At 37.5% G+C, this 23,727-nt stretch overlaps 1 protein-coding gene across 4 annotated transcripts in view; it reads right to left on the bottom strand.

Moving 5' to 3' along the window:
* Positions 1-23,727, bottom strand: part of DMD (dystrophin) — a 2,041,544-nt gene that overhangs the window by 813,403 nt on the left and 1,204,414 nt on the right. For all 4 annotated transcript variants that reach the window (XM_087871305.1, XM_087871306.1, XM_087871307.1 and 1 more), the window contains one exon: positions 1,375-1,522. In XM_087871305.1, coding sequence (XP_087727431.1) covers positions 1,375-1,522 — 148 coding nt within the window. The remainder of the gene's footprint in view (positions 1-1,374; positions 1,523-23,727) is intronic.

The following is a 23,727-nucleotide window of genomic DNA, read 5'->3' as shown; positions in this document are numbered from 1 at the left end:
CAGTGAAACTGATGCTGAAGAAACTGCTCTAGCTGAACCTGTAGAATGTCAGTCTAAGGAAGGACAAGTCAGAAACCACACAAGGCTTTTCAAACACAGGTAACATGTGAGTAACTAGAAAAGTCAGAGGATGTAAGACCCCCCTGTCCATGCACCTAATGAGTAGAGATGACAGCAAAACAGCAAAGATTGCATATATCCATGAAATCACCAGCAGTTTGGTTCAACTCAAGTGAGTCTTTATCTTTTTTTTTTTTTTAGAGTTTGAATCAAAAACAGTAATGTTAAACATGACCTAATATTTTTCTTCAAAACTGTCTGTGGACACTAATTCTTTCAGAACCGTACTTTGACTAAAAATGATATATCATTTTAAAACTGTTTTTCAAAAAAATAAATACTAAAAATATTTTGGTTGCTAAGAGTTGACAACAACTTAATGTCATATATTCAATCTATTTCTCTGTTGTGACAATCCATTTCTGTCATAAACAGAAAAGACTTCATTGTTTCATATGGTGGCACAGTGGTTAGAATGCAATATTGCAGAAGTTTGATCTTGACCAGCTCAAGGTTGACTCAGCCTTCCATACTTCTGAGGTTGGTAAAATCAGGACCCAGATTGTTGGGGACAATATGTTGACTTTGTACACTGCTTAGAGAGGGCTGTAAAGCACTATGAAGTGGTATATAAGTCTGAGTGCTATTGCTATATGTAAGGATTGCCTCTCCTTCCAATTTAAGAAAGTAAAAACTCTTGAAACGTGGTTGTTCAAAAGAGACCTTTTATTAAGCAGAAGTGATAGCCACCCAGTTAAAGCAAGATTTGAATACCCTTAGGAAAGACAAGTAGGATTAAAGCAGTAGAGTCCCCTCCCTTTAAGTCAGAATGCAGATTTTAACCAATACACAAGTGTGAAGATACTTTCTTTACTAGTTTCCCTAAGAACCCAAACAACCATGCATTCACACTGTTATCCTTTAACGTGAAACAACCCACATGGCTATCATAAAAATTCCTCCAGGTAAAGAGGATCTCAGGGCTCTTTGGCGCCAGGATATAAGTTGTAAAATATCTGTTGACACAGGCAATGCTAGTAAATCAAATCCAAGTCTCCCCCTTCTTCCAATTGAATGGCAGTATCATTTTTAGGGATCTGACACTATATTTCACATGATTCCAAAAAATATCATTGAAGTCCTATTTGAAAACCTTAGAAATGTTGACAAATGTAAATTATAATCCAACACATTAGTAACCCATCATGCTGGGAAAGCTTCTCAAGATGTTTATAGTGTTTAAATTTTACAGGGGAAAGGGGAAAGGAAAGGAAAAAGAAACAATTGGAAACAACGGTTTCCTAATTATATTACCTTTACTTTTTGAAGGGTGGCTTTTAACTGATATTCATTTCCTGGCTCAGCTGGAATACTGACAACACTGCTGGCTTCATTTAACCATAAAATAAACTTATTGAAGTTATGCTGTAATTCTGCGAGAAGATGCTGTTCCTCATCAAATCTGTAGTGACAAAAGAAATATATAATTAAGACTGAATAGATTGTATATTTGTATTAAAAATACATTAATTTCACTATAGTAGGTAACATAAATATTTTAACAGATGCCCAGCAACATATATTTCTTAATTCAAATAGTGTTCACAATTTAAGTGCCATTTTTTCAAATAATCCATCAATTAATCCAGTGCTTTTTAAAATGTCTACATATAAAATCAAAATAATTCAAAAGAGATTGTAGATTTCCAAACTGTTATTTGTTAGTAAATTCACTTGTGGGTAATATTTTGTGAGACAGTGCTAGTTGTGCTGCTAGTAATTCCAAGAATATCTGAAATTGAATTGCTTTATATATAGAATTTAGTGATTGGCGGTGTGCAATCAACACTATGAAATGCAAGTAGGATATAAGAAGTGGCATACATTGCTAAGTTCAAGTTCAAATTTTTATTGTAGGAAATTTTTAAAGCTGAAGTTACCCTGTAACATTTCTTTGAAGGATAGAATGAAAAATTGTAAATATGCAGATGGATCTGAAACCAAATGTGATTCAGAGTTGTCATGGACAAGCACACTGCTTTTGTCAGTACTACCCGAAAGAAGCTGAGTCTTTTGGGAGGTTGCATAGTAGTTACTCATCCCTTCCCCCTCCCCAACAAATGTTTGAGTTAAGAAATACTGTGGTATATCTGTGCTATTCTGAAACATCTTATCTGCTGCTCCTGATGCCTCTTTATTTTAAATACACAATTTTCTAGGACTACATAACTACTATGCCCTGCCATTTACAGACCAATTACAGAGATGTCATATTGGCACATCTGGGAAAACCTGAATCTGAAAGCTTCCAGGTTTTCCCCACCCAAAAGAAAGTCCAAGTCCCTGCACCCACATGTCCATCACATGGTCCAATCAATGCACCGTCCCAACTGGAGATGCCTCCCAGTCACTCCACTCCAGGTGCAGGGCAGGATGTCCTTGATTCTCAAAGAAAAGAATGTTATTATGGCTAAATATCTCCCCTACTCCATACAATCCCCCCTCCCAGTTTCCCACAGCACTAAATAAAGATGCAAAGAAAAGATGGCTTTCAAGGCTGACACTCTGTTCCTGCAGCTCAGGAGAGGTGGAGACTGTGGGTCACATTCTCCTTAGATGTCCCTTTTACACAGAGATTAGGAAAAAACATATTCTGCCAATAACTGCTAGATATCCTGGCCTTTCCGATACTACCTATCTTCAGTGGCTGCTTAAGGATGAACAGACCATAACTACAGTGCAAGTGGCCAGATTCTACGCAGCAGCACTTAGACCATGTATAATTAATAGACTTGATTTTATTATAGATTTTAGTTGTTATTTATTATTTTATACTAGAATTTTTAATTGTATATTTACTGAGTGTTTTTATTTGTTCTGGTCTCTGGTCTAAGACTGTAATAAACTGATAAATAGCTACTATGAGAACCTAGGAAAACACATACCTTCTTTAAGTTAATGGAACTGGTAAAGCCATGCCTTCTGTAAACAATCTTAGGATTTTAAATCTGAAACTCTGTATATCCTTTTTTAATATGGCAATTTGGTAAAAATGATTCCCATGTTTGGAACCTACCAAACAACATACACTTTCCACCACTCCCAAAGGAACAAAAGTATAAGAAAAGAGGACTTGCATTTATATACTAAAAATATGAATTCCTGCTTAGAAGTCCAAATGAACCAAGTAATGCTGTAGACCAATGGTTCTCAACCTTTTCTTCACCATAGACCCCCTTTACTATATAAAGACAAAGAGAACATGCACAGATTTAGAATAAATATTATTGGCTTGCTAATTTCATTTGCAAGAAAATGATGAAAGAGCAACTGAATGCAAACTGAATATGAGTTTGTAGTGTGATGTGGATGCAAAAATAAGTAAATTAATTTTAGGTTGCATTGACTTTTTTCTGATTTGATGAGAGTATTGAGTATTTTTGTGCACCTCTGGCCACAAAACTAGAAGTAAAGCATTCAGGGAATTTTGAATAAATTCAGAGAAGATTAACAATGATTAAGAGATTAGAAATCAAAGCCTGTGATGAGAATTTAACCTCCAGAAAATACAACTGAGGGAAAGTGATGACAATGAAGATGACAACATTCTTCAGATTCCTGAAGGTCTTGGAAGAGTCAATACTTCTTTCTCTTATTCCAGAATGTATGACACAGAATAATGAAACTATAAAATGGAAAATTCAATTGTAGAAAAAACTTCCTAGTAGTAAGAGTGATGGTGAAATCCTTTTTATTGAATCTCAAAGGTACTCTTTTAAAGGCAACTGAACTTTGAAGAAGCTTCTTGGATGAGAAGTGAAATGTCTTCAAGGAAAAACAAAGTCTAGTTGCCTTTGAAAGAGTACCTTTGGGACAGCCATGACCTGGATAACTGAGAATCTCCTTATACTTTTTATTGAATGTATTCAACCAGAGTCAAGGCAGCCTCCTTTTGGAATCTTTTAATTCAGAGTGCTTCACTAATTGGGAATTGGATTTGATGGTCCAAATGACCCTTTCCAAACTTTTATGATTCTCTATAGATGAATACTAGGTTGATAAAAGATCTTTTATAGTCTTGAAAGAATAAACAATCTAGTAAAGCATGACAACAAAAATGAAATTTTACATGCAGGATTATTTATGTCTCCTTTAAGAGACACCACCTTTGAATCAAGAAAATCAATATGTCAGGCTACTCTCCACTAGAAGAGCAGCCTATGACATAAAAGAAATTCCATCCAAATGGGTGAAATATAAGTTCCATGCTAATATACAAGTCTCAGAAGAAATTAATCTTAAAGTACTACTTATTTAATTACCGTATTTTCTGGCATATAAGATGACCTTTTAACACATGAAAATCTTCTCAAAAGTTGGGGGTCGTCTTATACGCCGGGTGTCGTTCTCCTGTAACCAGGCAGACCAGCCCGAAAGGCTCTGACGAGCCTTAAATGGCTCTGGCGATCCAAGCTCTGACAATCTGCTAATCAGGCAACTCAGCTGGGATTGCCAGAGCCATGGAGAAAGAAAAAACTTTTTTCCTTTCACATGGCTCTGGCGATCGAAGCTCTGACGATCTGCTAATCAGGCAACTCAGCTGGGATCGCCAGAGCCATGGAGAAGAAAAAAAGTTTTCCCCCTCCAGCTTGCTTACCTTAGCTGCTAGTCGCAACACTTGCCTTGCTTCGCTTCCTGAATCCATTCCATCAGCAAGCAACTCCCTGCCTGCAATCAAGCAGGCAGGGAGTTGTGGACTTCAACTCCCAGAATTCCTCAGCCAGCAAAACAAAGCTGGCTGAGGAATTCTGGGAGTTGAAGTCTACAAGTCTTAAAGTTGCCAAGGTTGGAGACCCCTGTTCTATTGGGTAAGTTTTTTTCCCCTTTGAGATCTTTAAAAAAAATAGTTAATTGGGTTTTTTTTTAGTTGTTCTTTTTTAGACCTAGCCATTTAAAGTTTAGGAAGTTTTAAATTTAGCTTTCAGATAAAAATAAAAATAAAAATAAAATAATATTTGTGCAGCTTTCTGAGATTTAGTGTGTTTTTGTGGTGTTTCACTCTAACTACACAAACACACAAAATCTCACAAAGCTGTATGTGGAATTTTGTGTGTGTAAAGTGTGAAAGTTGTTTTTTTGGGCTTTTTGTGGCTGTGTGAGGTTCCTGCTTGTTGCAGAGGCCATTTTGGGTCTAGCACAGCTGCTTTTACATTGTGGGTGAGCCAGTTGTGTTGTGTTGTGTGTGTAAAGTGTGAACGTTGGTTTTTTTGGGGCTTTTTGTGGCTATGTCAGGTTCCTGCTTGTTGCAGGGGCCATTTTGGGTCTAGCACAGCTGCTTTTACATTGTGGGTGAGCCAGTTGAAGTTTTTTAATTTTTATTTGGTGTGCGTTGGAAGAGGGGTAGTCTTATATGGTGAATATAGCCCAAACCCTATATTTTAACAGGAAAATTCGGGGGTCATCTTATACGCCCAGTCGTCTTATACGCCAGAAAATACGTAGTATAATATTTGACAACACAAAATGTTCAACCATTTTTAAGACTAATGTTTCTGAATGCAAATGATATACATTATCAGATTTAAAATATCCTTCAGTACTTTCCAATTAAATAAGCAAGCAAGCAAGCAAACAAAGAGTATTAAGGCATTTCCTTAATAAGGTTTTTTTTTCATATGACAGCCTGGATACTTTTACTATTGCAATAAAACGGTAAGTATAAATGCATAATTTATAGCCATCACATCACATTGGGAAGGGTCAGGTTTCGATGTCTTCTGACCTCACCTCACAGGAATGTTCTCCCCTCCCATCCCATCTCCTAGGGGATATTATCTACAGAGAAAATAAGTAGGTGAAAAGTCAAGCCTCATCTTTTTATGGCAGCATCAGAATGCTGACATTTTCCCTAGATATCTTTAGAGATGTTGGCTGAGATGCCTGTATAAAATATAGGAACCCAGTCCAGCAACTTCCTGATAAAGCCATTCCAACTATAATAATTTCTAGCAATATACTTCCAGAGGTCTAAAATGAAAATATTATGAAAGGATTATCCCTTGCCAGAAGGGATCCATTTTTAAAGATTAAATCCTAAATTAATTGTCTTTGAATTAATACAAATTAATACAAAGCCGTTAGACTTTAATATTTCTCACCTATATTTTAATCTCTAATTAAAGGATGATGGAATTGTTTTACACAATATTGAAACAAGAAATCTGCTTGTCTATTCTTTTTCTGAATATGTAATAATTTGATATATTTCCTGCCTGTTGAGCAAAATAAAAACAGATCATGTAAATTAGATCATTTAAAATAAATCATTTATAATCATTTTGATACAATCTAGCCAAGCAATTTATTTTCATACTCTGGTGATTTCCTGAAGTATTAATAATATGTTGAACAATACAAGCCATTAGTATTAGTATTAGTAATATTAGTATAAGAATTAGTATTTATTTATGTATTTATTTACTTAGACAAATAATTGTTAGTATATGGTAAGTTTACTGCACTGTTTCTTCACTGTTACTTTTAATCTGAATTAGAATAGCAATAGCAAAGCATTTAGACTTATATACTGCTTTACAGTGCTTTACACCCCTCTCTAAGTGGTTTACAGAGTCAGCATATTGCCCCCAACAATTTGGGTCCTCATTTTACCTACCTCGGAAGGATGGAAGGCTGAGTCAACCTTGAGCCTGGTGAGATTTGAACTGCCAAATTGCAGTCAGCAGTCAGTCAGCAGAGAGCCTGCAGTGCTGCCACCACTGTGCCACCATGGCTCTTATAAAGCTTAATTAAAATTTAGACAAAGATGATGCATATGTATATTGAAACACAATCTTTAATATAAAAGCAGCTTTTCAATTCTTCTAATATGTTAATTTAAGACTATATTTGAAAGCTTCTAAATAGTAATGATATAATGCCTCTATATATATTGAATATAATTGCATGTCTGAGCAATAAAATACAAGTTTAAATTGACACATACTTTTATTTAATAATCATATTGATGTAGCCACCCATCTCACCAAAAGTGATTCTGGACTCCTGATCAAAATATAACTAAATAAATGTGTGTATATATTTCCAGAATAACAAGAGGGTAATGTTAAATTTAACTTAATTTAATTAATCATATTTCTATGCCGCCCAACTCCCAAGGGACTCTGGGCGGCTTACAACAAAAATAATACAAACAATGAACATAAATTAAAAAAAAAACATTATAAAAGCATTTTAAAAACATTAAAAACACATGCACTCCATCCATGGCCGGATCTCGCAAGATTGAACAGCGAGATCAATGGCCCCAGGCCTGCCAGAAAAGCCAGGTCTTCACTGCTTTCTGGAAGGCCAATAGGGTGGGGGTAGTCCGGACCTCAGGAGGTAACTGGTTCCAGAGAGCTGGGGCAGCCACAGAGAAGGCCTTCCCCCGCGGGCCTGCCAGCTGGCATTGTTTAGCTGATGGGACCTGGAGGAGACCAATTCTGTGGGATCTTACCAGTTGCTGGGAGCTATGCGGTAGAAGGTGGTCTCGAAGATAACCTGGCCCTGAGTCATGTAGGGCTTTAAAGGTAATAACCAACACCTTGAATTGTGCCCGGAGACCAATAGGGAGCCAGTGCAGCTCGCGGAGAATTGGTGTAATGTGGGTGCATCTAGGTGCAACCATGATAGCTCGCGCAGCTGCATTCTGGACCAACTGTAGTCTCCGAACACTCTTCAAGTGTTCACACTCCATGTAGAGCATGTTGCAATAATCTAACCGTGAGGTGACAAGAGCATGAGTGACTGTGAGGAGAGCCTCCTGATCCAAGTAGGGTCGCAATTGGTGCACCAGGCGAACCTGTGCAAAAGTCCCCCTAGCCACAGCTGCTAGATGTTGCTCTAATCTTAGCTGTGAGTCTAGGAGGACACCCAAATTGTGAACCCGTTCTGAGGGGGACAATTTCTCCCCCCCCCCGAACCAGGGATGGACAATCAACATAGTCTTTAGGAGGCAATACCCACAGCCACTTGGTCTTGTCTGGGTTAAATCTGTGGAAAATAAAACAATACCTTACAATATGCAAATAATGGCCAATTTGCTACATATTTGTAAGAGTTAATTGAAGTACAAATGTAATATTAATATGATCATATTGTACTAGTTGGCTTTGTCAAACAAGGGTTTCAATATCAGTCTGATTAGAACAGAGACTGGTGAAAAATCCATAAGTATAAGAACAAAATATATTTATTTCAACTGAATTAGAAATGGATCCAGAAGAAAAATAAAGACTTATATATTGTTTCACAGTGCTTTACAGCCCTCTCTGACATAATTTAAGGTCCCCTGACCCCAGTTATAGAATTAGAATTTCTAGAAAAAACATCAAAGTTTAAATAACTGGCTGTACTTAAAGAAGAAAAGTGCAATCAGAATTTATACTGCTTTTGGTTTTTAAAATAATCCCCAGAAAGCTGCATATTTACTATATTTAATCCTCACTTAATAATGCTAATTGGGACTGACAATTCCATTGCTAAGTTCTGTGCAACATCAAATGACCATGCTGAGTTATGATAGCAATTGTGGCAGTTTAACTGCTATCGTTAGGCAAATTGCATGTAGTCACATAATCCCACAGTCACATGATCACTATTGGAGTCTTTAGCTTGTTTATTCATTTATTCATTCATTCAGCTTGTCTGAGTGTGTAGCTGCAAATATTTACTATATTGTTGGGGGAGGTATCTGTGGAACTCCCCGTTATGTGGAGTGGATGTTTACAGCAGCTGAGTTCTGCTATATAAGTTTGTTGCCTTGTCCTGATAAAATCCTGGTGTAGCTAGTGTTCCAATACAGAGATAATATAGATAATTTTGGTATTTAACTTTTGCATGTTGAAACCATGCTGATAAGATGGTTTAGGAATTTCTTGGAGAGACTGTAACATAATCTTTGGCTACTTGGTTAACCTATACACAAAACTGCTTGGAGAATATTACTCTGCTCTTTCTGACTCATTTGAAGGGCTGTGTGGAATCAGTGCATCAGAGAAAAGAAGATCAAGAATAATTCTGATATGCAATATCTTTTTTTTAAAAAAAATCCATAATCCTCTGCCCTTTTCCAGCCCCTTCCATTCTTAGACAACTCCCAAAAAATATTTTGAACATCATTCTTTTTTTATGTTGTCTGTCTTTGTCTTCTCTTATTCATTTGTGACTCTGAGCAAATATACAATACACTATGATATTACTATAATGACATCATAGTGTATTGTATAACAGTAATTCTTTTAAATGATCCTGTAATCTCTTGATTGAGGTGGAGTTGGGTCGACTGAACTGAGTTTAGCATTTACTGGCTGGATGCCCTTCCTGACGCCTATGAGGAGCTCACAGCAGATCTTTTCTCTTTTCACCCAGAGAGAAAAATATCTGCCACTACCTAGTATCAAACTCACAGCCTCCTGAGGAGGAGCTGACGTCGCGATGGTACGATGGATGATCTTGTAGCTCCAAGATCGCCGTTGATATCTGCTGCTGGACGGTCCTTTTTGGACCTCACCATCCCGTAGAGATGGTGATAGTGGAAGGCACATCCTATTGATCCCAGGGACACCACAAAGTCCCTGGTTGATCCAGGAGAAGCCCTTTTTTCTGGCAGCGAAGAGGCAGCCATTAAGCTGCTGAAGTTGGGACAGCTCTGGAGTGAAAGAAATCGAGAGAAAGTGTGTCGGCTCGGTGAGAGACCTTTTAAATAGATTATTTGAAGAACACCCTGAGGTGAAAACATAATTAAAATTGAAGACATAACAAGTTAAACGGTGGAATTAAGCCTGACTCTAAGGTAGCTTTTCCTATTTTTCAACTTACCTCTATTTGTGGATGTTTATGGATGATTTTATTCTTTAACTTGGACTGGCCTGGATTGGACTGGAGATTTCTGTTTTATTTACTTAATTGCTAAAATTTTAGTGCCTTTTTAGCACAAATTCTCTCTGGTTTTACTTTTTTATTTTTCTTTTCTCTCTATTTTCATTTTATCGTGTATTGGATACAGGAAGAGAAGAGAAAGTGGAGAAAATAAGTAACACTGCCATCTAGTGGATTGGAAATATTGTATCTTTTTTTCCCTCTGGTAAAAGAAAGTAACAACTTGCTACATTTCAAGGACTCTGAGCCTATTCATACATAAGATAGTGGGAAGAGCATCAAAGACTGTCCGCAGGTGTCAGGTATGCTTCCTTCAGTATCCAGGAAAGAAAACCCCAAACTCAAGCATTTTGAAGAATTTAGTACTTTTACTGAATATGAAATGATAGCAACCCAGGTAAAGCTGGAAGTGAGCAAAACGCGCGAAATGCATCTACTAAGCTTCTCCTCCCCTCGTGTTCATAAATCATCAGCCAATCCAAAGGTCTTCCAAAGGTCAGGTGGCAACACGTCTGGCAGCATCATTCATCAGGAATGTAGGGCAGTTGGTCAGCCGTCCCCTTTGAAGATCCACTTTCGTTTCTTATGAGGACACATCCTACAAGGAAAAAAAACACCTCCTGCATCTTCCCACCCTCTGCTCCATAACTAATCCCTCCCCCCCGTTTCTTATGGAAGCTGAAGCAGGCAAAGCTGAGGCTGACATTCAGCCCCTCTTGCAGAAGAGACGTTATTCCTAAATAAAAGGAAAGAAGAGAGACAGAGACAGAATATATACAATAATTATGGTTTATCTGGGTATTTGGTATAGAATTGTTGTATTTTCTTGGGAGCTTGGACATCTCGTTTATTCACCCATTCAGCCTGAGATAAAGGAAAATGTTTCCAGGCAATCAGATATTGGACTTTACCATGGTGTTTTCTAGAGTCCAAGATTTCCTTAACTTCAAAATGTTGCTCCCCTTCTATGAGAATGGGAATTGGAGGGGTGCTTTGATCAGTCCTTAGGGGAGATGAGTGTTCAGGTTTCAATAAACTAACATGAAATACAGGATGTATTCGTCTCAAGGTTTTTGGCAATTCCAATTCAACTGTTACTGGATTAATCAATCTAATCACACGAAATGGTCCCATATACTTAGGCCCTAGCTTTTTGGACTTCTGGGTAGTTTGTAAGTATTTAGTAGATAAATAGACTTTATCACCCACTTTATAAATGTGGGCTGGGGACCTTTTCTTATCAGCTTGTGCCTTATGGGCCCAGTGTGCCTCATCCAATGCTTTCCAAGTCACTGCCCATGTGCTCTTTAATTGCTCAATCCAATCCATCAAGGAGGGATTCTGAGGATCATCTTGTGGTAGCTCGGGAATGGGTACGAAATCCTGGCCCGATGCGACCTTAAAAGGAGTGAATCCGGTGCTACTGTGTACGGAATTATTATATGCCACTTCTGCAAATGGCAACAAGTCTACCCAATTGTCTTGTTAGTAATTTACGTAACACCTCAGGTATTGTTCTAGCACCCCATTGGTTCTTTCACAGGCTCCATTTGTCTGGGGGTGGTGACTGGAGCTTAGCCCCTGGGCAGAGCCTATTAACTTTAAAAACTCTTTCCAGAAACTGGAAGTAAATTGTACACCCCTGTCAGAAATTATTCTTTTTGGAGATCCATGTAGTCGGTAAATCTGTCGAATAAACAGTTTTGCGAGAGTTCTTGCTGAAGGGATCTTTGAGCAAGGGATGAAATGTACTTGTTTGGAAAACAGATCAGTTACTACCCAAATGACAGAGCAGCCCTCACTCTCTGGTAAGTCCACAATAAAGTCCATAGATATTTCTTTCCATGGGGCATTCGGTCTAGCCACACTTTGCAGTAATCCAGGGGATTTTCCTGGAGGTCTTTTAGCTGAGGCACATACTGGACAGCTAGCCACATATGTCTCTATGTCCTTTTTAAGTGCTGGCCACCAAAATTGTCTCTTAACAAGATGTAGAGTCTTGACAAACGCAAAGTGTCCTGCGGCCTTGGCATCATGAGCATATCTCAATACGGTTGTTCTTAATGTGGCTGGAACATACAATTTCGATCCAACCCAAGCTAATCCGTCTCGAAGTGTGCATTCATTCAAGTGGGCCTTAAACCACTCGTCAGTTTTTAGCTCTTCTCGCAATTTTTCGAGCAAATCCCCCGAGAGTTCTGGTTCGGTTTTACTCTGCGCTCTGGTAGTGACAGGTGTTGCCAATTGCGTCAAGGGGATCATTGGTTGAACCACTTCCTTCTTTATGCTGTTGTACTGTGGCAATCTGGAAAGTGCGTCCGCCATGAAATTTTTTCCACCAGGAAGGTAACGTAAAGTAAAATTGAAACGCTTGAAGTGTTGGGCCCAGCGAGCCTGTTTTGGTGATAGTTTGCGTGGCGTTTTTAATGCTTCTAGATTCTTATGATCAGTCCACACCTCGAAAGGGTGTTTTGCCCCTTCTAGAAATTGTCTCCATGTTAACAGCGCCCATCTAACTGCAAACGCTTCTTTCTCCCATATGGCCCATCTCCTTTCCGTGTCTGATAGTTTACGGGACGTGTAAGCACAGGGTTGTAATATCCCGTTTTCATTGTTTTGCAAGAGTATTGCTCCCACAGCGACGTCGCTGGCATCGGCTTATACTACAAAAGGTTGTCCCATGTCGGGGTGTTTGAGCACAGGTTCAGCTGCAAACAGTCGTTTCAGTTTTTCGAAAGCAGCTTGACATTCCATAGTCCATTCTAATGGTTTCGAGGGTTTGGGTTTTACTTCCCCTTTGGTTTTTAGCAAGTCTGTAATTGGCAGTGCGATTTTCACGAAAGAGGGGATAAATTGTCTATAAAAATTAGCGAACCCTAAGAAACTCTGTAACTGTTTACGGGTGCGCAGTGTGGCCCATTCCACCACTGCCCGGATCTTTTCCGGGTCCATCTCTATTCCCTCCCGCGATATACGATATCCAAGATAGTCGATTTTGTCTTGGTGAAATTCACATTTAGAAAGTTTGGCATAGAGTTCAGCTGCTCTGAGTTTATTCAAGATCGCTCGAACCAGTCTTACATGGTCGGCCATGTTGTCAGAATAAATCAGAATGTCATCCAAATAGACCAACACCCCCTTGAACAGGTGCTCGTGCAACACTTCGTTGATTAACTGCATGAATACAGCCAGGGCTCCCTGTAGTCCAAAAGGGAGTACTCTAAACTGGAAACATCCCAGTGGGCAATTAAATGCTGTCTTCCATTCATCTCCCTCTTTTATTCTCACTCGGTAGTATGCCTCTCTTAAATCAAGTTTGGTGAAAATTTTTCCCTTCCCTAGATGGGCTAACATGTCCTTCATGAGTGGGAGGGGATAGACATTTTCTACGCAAATTGCGTTTATGTTTCTATAATCAACTACTAAACGGAAGGATCCATCTTTCTTCTCTCGGAACATTACTGGCGCCACCACCTTGGGTTTGGCTCTTTCGATGAATCCCCGTTCTAAGTTTTTGTCGATAAAATTCCGCAATTCCCCCAATTCTCGAGGTGTCATGGGGTAAATTTTTGGTTTGGGAAGCTTCACTCCAGGGAGTATTTCAATGGTGCAGTCAGTGGCTCAGTGGGGAGGCAGAGCATCTGATGCTTTTTCGCTAAACACTTCCTTGAGATCCCAATATTCCTTTGGAATTTTTTCTTCTCCCTCAATATAGTTAATAGCTACTGCCACCCTTTCTGATCTTATGTCGTCCCTCGGGGGGGGGGCTTCCTTTTCCGGAGCTGGTTCTGCTGTGCATATGCGCAGGACCCCCGTCTTCCAATTTACTCGTGGGTTCCATTTGCGAAGCCAGGGCAGTCCTAGAATGAGGGGTCTTTCCATGCCAGGGGCTACAATAAATCTGAGATTCTCTACATGATTTCCCAACTGCAGTTCAAGGGGTTCGGTCATGAAGCTAGCTGGGCCCCCTCCTGCAATCAACCCGTCTAATTGACAAAATGCAATGGGTCTTTTTAAAGTTTTTAGTCTCAGTCCCATTTCCTCCACTACTTTGGGGCTAATTATGCACCTAGTGCACCCCGAGTCCAACAGGGCTAACAATTGCGCATGAGTCCCTGTGGAGGGCACCCTTATTGAGGAAGATATTAAATGATACTTGCAGAAAGCGAATCTACCCCAGATCTCTAAAGATACTGAAATGATGTTAGAAGGAAATATAACGATGATGGAATTAACTGAAGCACTTAAAAAACAAAAGAATGGGAAGGCACCAGGCCCGGATGTATTGCTAGCGGAATATTATAAGACACTACAAGAAGCGTTGAGTCTCCCATTGTTAGAAGTCATGAATGAAGTTATGTCAAAGATGAAACTACCCAAGTCATGGTCAGAAGCATATATTAAACTTGTTCCAAAGGAGGATACCGACCCACAACAAATCAAGAATTATAGGCCTATATCCCTGTTAAATTCTGACTATAAAATCTTCGCTTCAATATTGGCAGAAAGACTCAAAAGATATTTAAATAATTTTATACATTCCAATCAAAATGGGTTTCTGCCAAAAAGACAGATTAAAGATAACATAAGGATAATTCTGGATACTTTGGAATACTATGAGGCACATCCTGAAAAACAAATGGCTTTGATATTTTTAGACGCACAGAAAGCCTTTGATAATGTGAATTGGCAATTTATGCTTTTGCAGCTGGAGCTTTGGTAGAAAGTTTATTTAAGCCATAGAAGCCATATATCACAAACAAACAGCAAAAGTAATGATAAATGGAGAATTGACAGAGTCTATTGAAATAAAAAAAGGAACGAGACAAGGCTGCCCACTGTCACCTTTGTTGTTTGTGTTAACATTAGAAGTGCTAAACGGAAAGATTAGAGAAGAAAAAGACATAAAAAGAATGAAAATTCGAAAGGAAGAATATAAACTACAAGTGTTTGCAGATGACCTGGTTTTTATTCTTGAAGATCCATTAGAATCAGCAATTAAATTGATAGACAAGATAGGATAATATGGAAAATAGCAGGTTTGAAAATAAATAAAGACAAAATGAAGATTTTGACAAAAAATATGTTAATAAAACAAAAAGAAGAACTAGCGGAAGTATTGAAGATGCAGGTCACAAACAAGGTTAAGTACTTGGGGATATACTTGATAGCAAGATGTAGTACACTCAAAGAGAACAACTACAATAAATTCAAACAACAGATGGTGATGGACTTGGCAAAGTGGAAAAATTTACAGCTATCACTAATAGGGAGAATATCAAGGATTAAGATGAATATATTACCTAGGATTCTATATTTGTTCCAGATGATTCCAATTAGGTTGGGGAAAGAGTATTTTGAAGATTTAAATAAAGTAGTGTTGAAATATATTTGGCAGGGCAAAAAAGCGAGGATAAAACTAAAACTGTTGCAAGATGCTAGAATACGAGGTGGATTTGGCCTGCCTAATTGGGAATTATACTATCAAGCAACAAGTCTGATGTGGATTAAGGAATGGATAATGTTAAGAAATACTAGATTATTGACTTTAGAAGGACATGATTTGTTGTTGGCACACTTTTTTATGGTACAAGGGAACAAAAACACAGGGGTATTTTAGACGACATTTTATATCTGAGGCTTTGTTACTAAACTGGGAGAAGACCAAAAGACAATATTATTTAAAAATTCCAGTCTGGTTATCAACTATTGAAGCATTCTCATATTCAATAACGTTTAGAAAGGAACAAATTGTTAATGAATTATTGAATGAAAAGGGTGAACTTAAATCTATGCAAGAAATGGAAGAACAAGATATAAAGATGAATTGGTTTTCCTATTTGCAAATACAGTCTAAATATGATAAAGATTTAAGACAGAAGGTTTTTATAATAATTTGACTAATTTAGATAAAATTTTAACAGGTACTGATGAAAACATAATTAAAAAACTATATGGACATTTATTAGAGGTCAAGCTGGAAGAAGAACAAGTTAAAGAAACAATTATTGCTTGGGGGAAAAACTTTGGACATGGAATTGACTTAGAGAAATGGCAAAAATTATGGTTGCAAAATTATAAAATGACAATGTCAACTACATACAAAGAAAATTTGTATAAGATGTTTTACAGGTGGCATCTACCCCCGACGAGAATAGTCATAATGTTCAAGAATAAATACAGAGGGTAGGATACTGATGTTAGAGATTAGTATTGGCCAAAAAATAGTATTGTTAGTAAATATATATGCCCCTAATGTTAACCAAATGGGTTTCTTTAAAGATTTGTATGAAAAAATCAATGAATTAAATTACGAGCATGTATGCATAGTAGGTGACTTCAATGCGATTGCTGATACTTCAATTGATTATGATCCAGGAAAGGGCTCGCCTAAATATAAAAAAGGGCATAGGAAGGTACTCCCTAAAACATGGGATAACCTAAAAACAGAAATAGGGTTAAGAGATGTCTGGCGAGACTTCCATCCTGTGCAAAAGCACTTTACATATTTCTCCCCTAGGCACAGATCATGGTCCAGGATAGATATGGTCTGGTCGACATCAGATCTGAAAGAAGACATAAATTCGGTTGAAATAGGGACGAATATATGGGCAGACCACCACCCTCTGGTAACAAATTGGAAGGGGTCCACTAGAAGAGCGAGATGGTCTGTGAGGGCTGAGATCATGAAAGACGAGGGATTTATAAATATGATTAAAAAAGAATTAGATCATTTTTTTACCGAAAACAAGAGAGAAGATACTTCCCTTCAAAATATTTGGGATACTGTTAAAGCAGTAGTTAGGGGATTGGTAATAAAATATACAGCTACCAAATGGAGAAAGGAGAAAGCCAAACGGATTGAGTTAATGGCTGAATTGGAGAAAGCTGAAGGAGAACTGCATTTAGATCCGCATAATAATTTGACTAAGGAGAAAATTGACTTGATTAGGCATGAGTTATCTATCCTAGACCAAAACGATTTGGCGAATAAAATCCGGAAATGTCGACAAAATCAATTTGAGCATGCTAACAAGCCGGGCCGGTGGTTGTCATATAGATTAAGAAAAGAGGCAGAATCTAGAAAGATTGAATTTTTACAGGACTCTATGGGAAATTTGGTAGGTACTACAGAGCAAAAAGCAAAGGTGGCCCAAGATTTTTCTACCTCTTTATATAGCCAAGAAATCTATCAGGAAGATAAACTCAAGAGTTATCTCCAGAATCTACAATTGGAGTTGATTCCGGATCACTGTAAAGAGATTTTAAATGCAGAAATTACAGTTGGAGAAATAGCAGTAGCTATCAAGAAACAAGCCAATGGCAAAACTCCAGGACTGGATGGGATTCCTAATGAATTTTATAAAGGAGTCTTTGACTCACTTAGTTTGCATATTAAAGATCTATTTAATGAGGTTTTACTATATTCTAGGATACCCCGGTCCTGGACAGAAGCCTACATTTCCCTAATCCCGAAACCCAAAACAGATAAAACTCTGATCCAGAACTATAGACCAACCTCGCTCCTGAATGTGGATTATAAGATTTTTGTGACAATACTAGTTGAGAGACTCCAGGTGTTCCTGTCCCGATTTATCCACCAAGACCAGAATGGTTTCCTGCCTCATAGGCACCTAAGAGATAACGTAAGGCTGGTATTGAATGCCTTAGAATACTATGAGACACACTCTGATAAACCAATGGTAATGATTTTTCTGGACGCCCAAAAGGCTTTTGACAGAGTCAGCTGGAATTTTATAATACAACAATTGGAAGTGATGGGTTTTGGGTCTCAATTTACAAGGGCAGTTCAAGCCATCTATTCTAAACAGTCGGCAAGGCTATTGTTTAATGGATCACTATCAGATGAGATACAGATTTATAAAGGTACCAGACAAGGATGCCCTCTTTCACCGCTGCTATTTATTCTTAAAACGATTAGGCAGGATTCGGAAATTAAGGGCTTAAAAGTTAAAGGGGAAGAATACAAACTCCAAGCATTCGCCGACGATTTGGTTTTCATATTAGAAGATCCCCTTAATACGGGACCAAAATTACTTATGAAATTAGACGGGGAGATAGCGGGATTAAAAATCAATAAGGATAAAGCCAAAATGTTAACAAAAAATTTGTCAGGTGCCCAAAAGGAACAGATCCAAAGTATTATGGGGATTAATTGTGTCAAAAAACTTAAATATTTAGATATTTGTCTTACAAATAGATGTTCTTCTATCAAAGAGCTCAATTATTCTAAATTATTAATAGACACAGCGAACAAAGTGGAGAGATGGCGGCATATTCAGATCTCATTTTTGGGTAGAATTGCCGCAATAAAAGCCCATGTTTTACCGAAATGGATCTTTTTATTTCAAACAGCTCCTGCAAGATTGGATAAATTTCTTTTTAGGAAATTAGACCAAATTCTAAGTAAATTTATTTGGCAGAGTAAAAAACCCCGTATAAAAAGAAAAATGCTGCAAGAGCACAAAACAAGGGGCGGCTTGGGACTCCCTATGTGGGAGCTTTACTACCAAGCTTCATCCCTGGTTTGGATAAAAGATTGGGTGATCCTCTCAAGAAAGCGCATTTTAGCAATTGAAGGATATGATTTGCAGCAGGGATGGCATTCCTTTTTGTGGTCTCAGAAAGACAAACAATCCAAATATTTTACAAATCATTTTATTAAGGGTTTGGGAAATGGTGAAAAAGCAAGTTTACACACAGATTCCTAAATGGGTGTCTCCGTTAGAGGCAGTGACCCTTCCGACTGTGCACAACACAAAGAGGAACTGGGTTTATGGTGACTTGTTGGATGAAGTCGGGAGACTTAGACCTAGAGCCGATCTCCAAACTAGAGGATTAAATATAGATTGGTGGTCCTATGAGAAAATTCAAACTAGATTCGCTAGGGATAGACAGGAACATGGTATTTCCCTTCATTTACAAACTTTTGACAAGTTTCTCCTAAGTGGCCAAAGGAAATTTATTTCCAACGTTTACAATTTTCTTCTATCCAATTTTATGGCGGAGGAGATTGTAAAGGACACGATGATTGCCTGGGGGAGAAATATTGGAACAACAATTCAGCTTGATGCATGGCAAAATGTATGGAACAAAACTATGAAATTGACCCTTTCTTCCTCATTCAAAGAAAACTTTTATAAGATGATCTACCGTTGGTATCTCCCCCCCACCAGAATCGCTAAGATGTTCCCAGGATCCTCTGATAGATGTTGGAAATGTGGGTCAGCCAAGGGTACTTTCTTCCATCAGTGGTGGATTTGTCCGTCGACTAGACATTATTGGGGAAAAATACAGCAGTGGCTGCTGGAAATAACAGGTGTGAGCTTTCCCCTTCACCCAGACCTCTACTTACTAGGAATAAGACCGGACCACATTGACAACAAGGATTGGTACATATTTGTCCATGTCACAACAGCGGCAAGAATGGCATTTGCCCAACTGTGGAAAGATGCAGATACGCCCCCCGACCATCTGATAATAAATAAGATTCTTCGAGGTGCTGAGATGGACAGGTTAACATATATATTAAAAGATAAGAAAGACTCAATATATAATAAAAGTTGGGACAGATGCTTTGTCTGGCTTAAAAAAAGGTTAAACCTAGGGTGATATGATCATTTTATTAGACTAAATAGATACTTAATAGGCTATATAATTCTTTATAATCTTGAAAAAAACAGGACAATTGTTTTGTAGATAATTAAAAGAACTTGATTGTATTGAAATGTTTGGTTAGGATGATATTAGTTAATATTAATTGGAAAGTGAGTTTAACTCTCAGTTAGTCATGTTTGTTGTTTCGTTTTAGTCTTGTGTTTATGTGTCCTTACATTTCATTTCTTATATTGTTTTCCAATCATTATTATGTGTCAATTTTACTGTAAATATTTAATAAAGATATTTTTTTAAAAAAAGAATAAATCCGAAAAATGTTGGAAATGTCATCAGATACCGGGTTCATATTACCATATGTGGTGGACATGTGTAGAAACTAAAAGATACTGGACTAGAATCCAGACGTGGTTGGAAAAAATGACAAAAAAACACATAGATTTTAAACCAGATATTTTTTTAATTGGGGACTATACCTGAAATATATAATAGAGAATTGAGATATTTGATTGTTAATGTATTAACAGCGGCTAGAATTGTGTTTGCTAAAAATTGGAAAAATGAGAAAATACCAATGCAGGATAAAGTTATTAAGGAAATAACAGAGACTTCCGGTGGTGACGCGGATCGAAGCGGCACGGGGAAATAGTGCCGAATTTCCAGCGTTGTGGCACCCGTTAAAGGGAGGACTGGTCTTGGTGAGACCGGTAAGAAAGAGGGGAGCCTTCGGAAGAGGTGCGGAGAGGTGCAGTCTCCCACCACACCAAGAAGGATCCTTAATCCAAACATGGAAAAAAGGCAGCTGCCATGGCTGGCCCAGAGGTCTGACGCAACGAACGAAACAGCAGGAAGCAGAGAGTGAGTACGGTGGGAAGATCAGCGGTGAGAGCAGAGGTTTAAAACACCATAAAACTTTTGGATAAGAGAAGAAAGAAGAATTTAGAGCCCGAGAGACAGCTGAAAAGAAGAGAGACTCACAGAGGCAGCAGGCGGCAAATAACGAGGAGAGTAAAACGGCGAGGGTGAAGCTAGACCAGTAGGAAACACCGGAGGAGCGGAAAAAAAATAAACGATTGAGAAGGCGAGTGTTTCGGAAAGCAGAGAAGTGAAGAGAAGTGACTGTGAGGTGTTAGCTTCACCTGTAATAGAGCTGTTCTAATGGAGAAAAAAGTGTGGACCGGCAAAAGTGGAATTACACAAAAGTGACATAGCAGATTTGAAATCGTCATTTTGAAATATCAACGGGAGGAATAACTCTCCAAAAGAAAAGACTATAAGCGATCTACACTTGAATTTCCTATTGACTAATCAGAAAAGGGGATAATTAAAAAGCAAGCAACAAGTGAAAAGACACTGTGAATAATTTTATATTTATATCTACCTATCTATTATATTTATAGCTATTATATTTATGTCTATAATTAATTGGACAGACAAATAATTTATATTTATTTAAACTTATCTAATTAACTTGATAATTAATTATAATATAATAGTAAGTAGTACATTGGGATACTTAGTAATTATTGATTATTTATTACTGTCCATATTTCATAGCTCCTTCCTTAAGTGTACTGCTATAAGTGTCTGAATTAGATCTTGATTGTTGATTATATTTTTAATAGTAATTTATTGTTTATAGTAATTTACTGTTTATAGAAAATATATAACTTAAGTTAATTTTAGAAAAATATAAGCTGATGAATTGATAACAATAATAGCATAAGACCATTAGTATTTAGAACATTAATTAAGGTATATTAGCAAAGGTTTTGGGAAGACCATACCTAAACATATTAGTATTGTACTGTATTGTATAAGAAGAGGGAGAGAGAAGAGGGGAGAAGGGAAGGAAAAGAAAGAGGGGGAAGAGGGGAAAAAGGAAAATAGAGTTAAAGGTGCATGCTGATCTGGGAAAAAATAGACAAGATTTTAGGAGAACAATATAAAATCTTGAAAACTATGTGAGAAGAAATAGGCTTCCTAGGGAGGTCCACGTGAGGTTCGCCAGAAAGAAAGTGAGGGATATTCTATATAACATAGCGAGGGAAGAACAAATTGTATTCAAAGGGAAGGAGGTGAATATCCTAAAACAAGTACCAAGAAGAGTGAGGGAAGTGAGAAAAAATTACAGATTTCTGATGAGCCAATTGAACAGAAGAAACATCATATTTAGATGGCTCCTGAGAGAGGGGATGCTAATCTCATGGCAGGGAAGAAAAATTAAAATTTATAGCTTAAGTGTAGCACAGGATTTTTTAGACCAACTAAGAGGAGGGGAAGAAGAGCAAAACAGTAAGGAAGAGATCGATAAAATTATCTTTTACAGGTAAAATTGCAGCAATCAAGATGAATATCCTCCCTAAAATCATCTTTTTATTTCAAACTATACCAGTGAATCTCGACAAAAAATTCTTTTTGGATCTGAATAAGAAGGTGCGAGATTTTTTATGGGAGGGAAAGAAGGCAAGGATCTCATATAAGACACTGCAAGGAAAAAGAAATATGGGTGGCTTTGGACTCCCTGATTGGGAAGTGTATCAAAAGGTGGTTAAATTAGTATGGATTAAAGAGTGGGTTACATTGCAAAACAAGAGAATTTTGATGTTAGAAGGCCACGATCTACAGGAAGGTTGGCACGCCCATCTATGGGATTTAAAGAATAAAAAAAAATCATATTTTCATAAACACAAAGTATGGGAGACTCTTATTCAAACATGGGAAGAAATTAGGCAGCGATTCTATGTGAAAGTACCAAATTGGCTTTCTATTATGGAGCCCCTAACTGCCTCAAATAGAAGAGATATTCTAAAATTTGGCACGTATAAAGATATATTGGACGATAACAGAACCCTTAAATCTCAGGAAACATTAAGAAACCAAGGTTTTAATTTAGATTGGTGGAGTTACCTACAGATAAGCTCAAGATTCCAGAAAGATAGAGACCAATTTGGTATAGATGCGAAGCATAACAATGTGGATAAAATTATGTTGGGGACAGAAAAGAAAATGTTAGCGAAATTCTACAATCTTCTATTAGGCGAGGACAGGGCAGAAGGAATAGCCAGAAATCAATTAAATATTTGGGAAAAAAACATTGGTTATAGCTTAAATTTCAATGATTGGGAGGAGGCCTGGAATAGAAACTACAATTTGACTAAATCAGCAATTTATAGGGAGAACCATTACAAAATTTTCCATAGATGGTACCTAGCACTAGCTAGTTTAGCGAAAATATTTCCCAATGCTTCAGCAACATGTTGGAAGTGTGGAAAGGAAGTTGGCACCTTCTATCATATGTGGTAGTCCTGCCCTGAGACAAAAAAGTTCTGGATAAGAATACGAAATTGGTTACGAGAAATAGTGGAAGAAGAAATAAAATTATCCCCTGAAATCTTTTTATTGGGAATGATCAGAGATGGATTCTCTAAAGATAAGATACATCTTATAATACATATCACAACAGCGGCCAGGCTAGTTTTTGCAAAGTACTGGAAGGACAAATCAATTCCTCCAGAGGAAATACTAATAAATAAAATCTTAGAATATGCAGAAATGGCAAAATTAAAAAATGATCTTAATAATGATGTGAACTCAAAATTCTATGCAGTATGGGAAAGATGGTACAAATGGTGGAATAATAGAACGAGATTGTTATGTTAGGATATATTTATTTTTAGTAATAGTAGTTTTGAATTTATTTGATATATATATTTTGTAAATATGTAAAGACACGACACCTCAGATGTTAACAGAGATTTGATGTTTTCTACAATTTTAAAACCAATAAAGTATATTTTACACACACACACACACACACACACACACACACACACACACACACACACACACACATATATATATATATATATATATATATATATATATATATATATATATATATATATATATATATATATATATAAAATCTTGAGGGACATGACTAGCACTACAACAACTACCATGAAAGCAGGAAAGAAAATCACATCAACATCAATCAGATCAACTGCCTCCCCATTAGCGCAAAGAACTATAGAAGGGATGTTTCCAACAGAAAAGCAGACTTCCGCCATGAGTATACAGGCTGTTCAG

The sequence above is a fragment of the Pantherophis guttatus genome, chromosome 5 (genome assembly GCF_059756535.1).
Source record: "Pantherophis guttatus breed Tessera chromosome 5, ASM5975653v1, whole genome shotgun sequence".
NCBI lineage: Eukaryota > Metazoa > Chordata > Lepidosauria > Squamata > Colubridae > Pantherophis > Pantherophis guttatus.
Note: the sequence above shows the minus strand (reverse complement) of the source record. Positions and strands in the feature narration are given on the sequence as shown.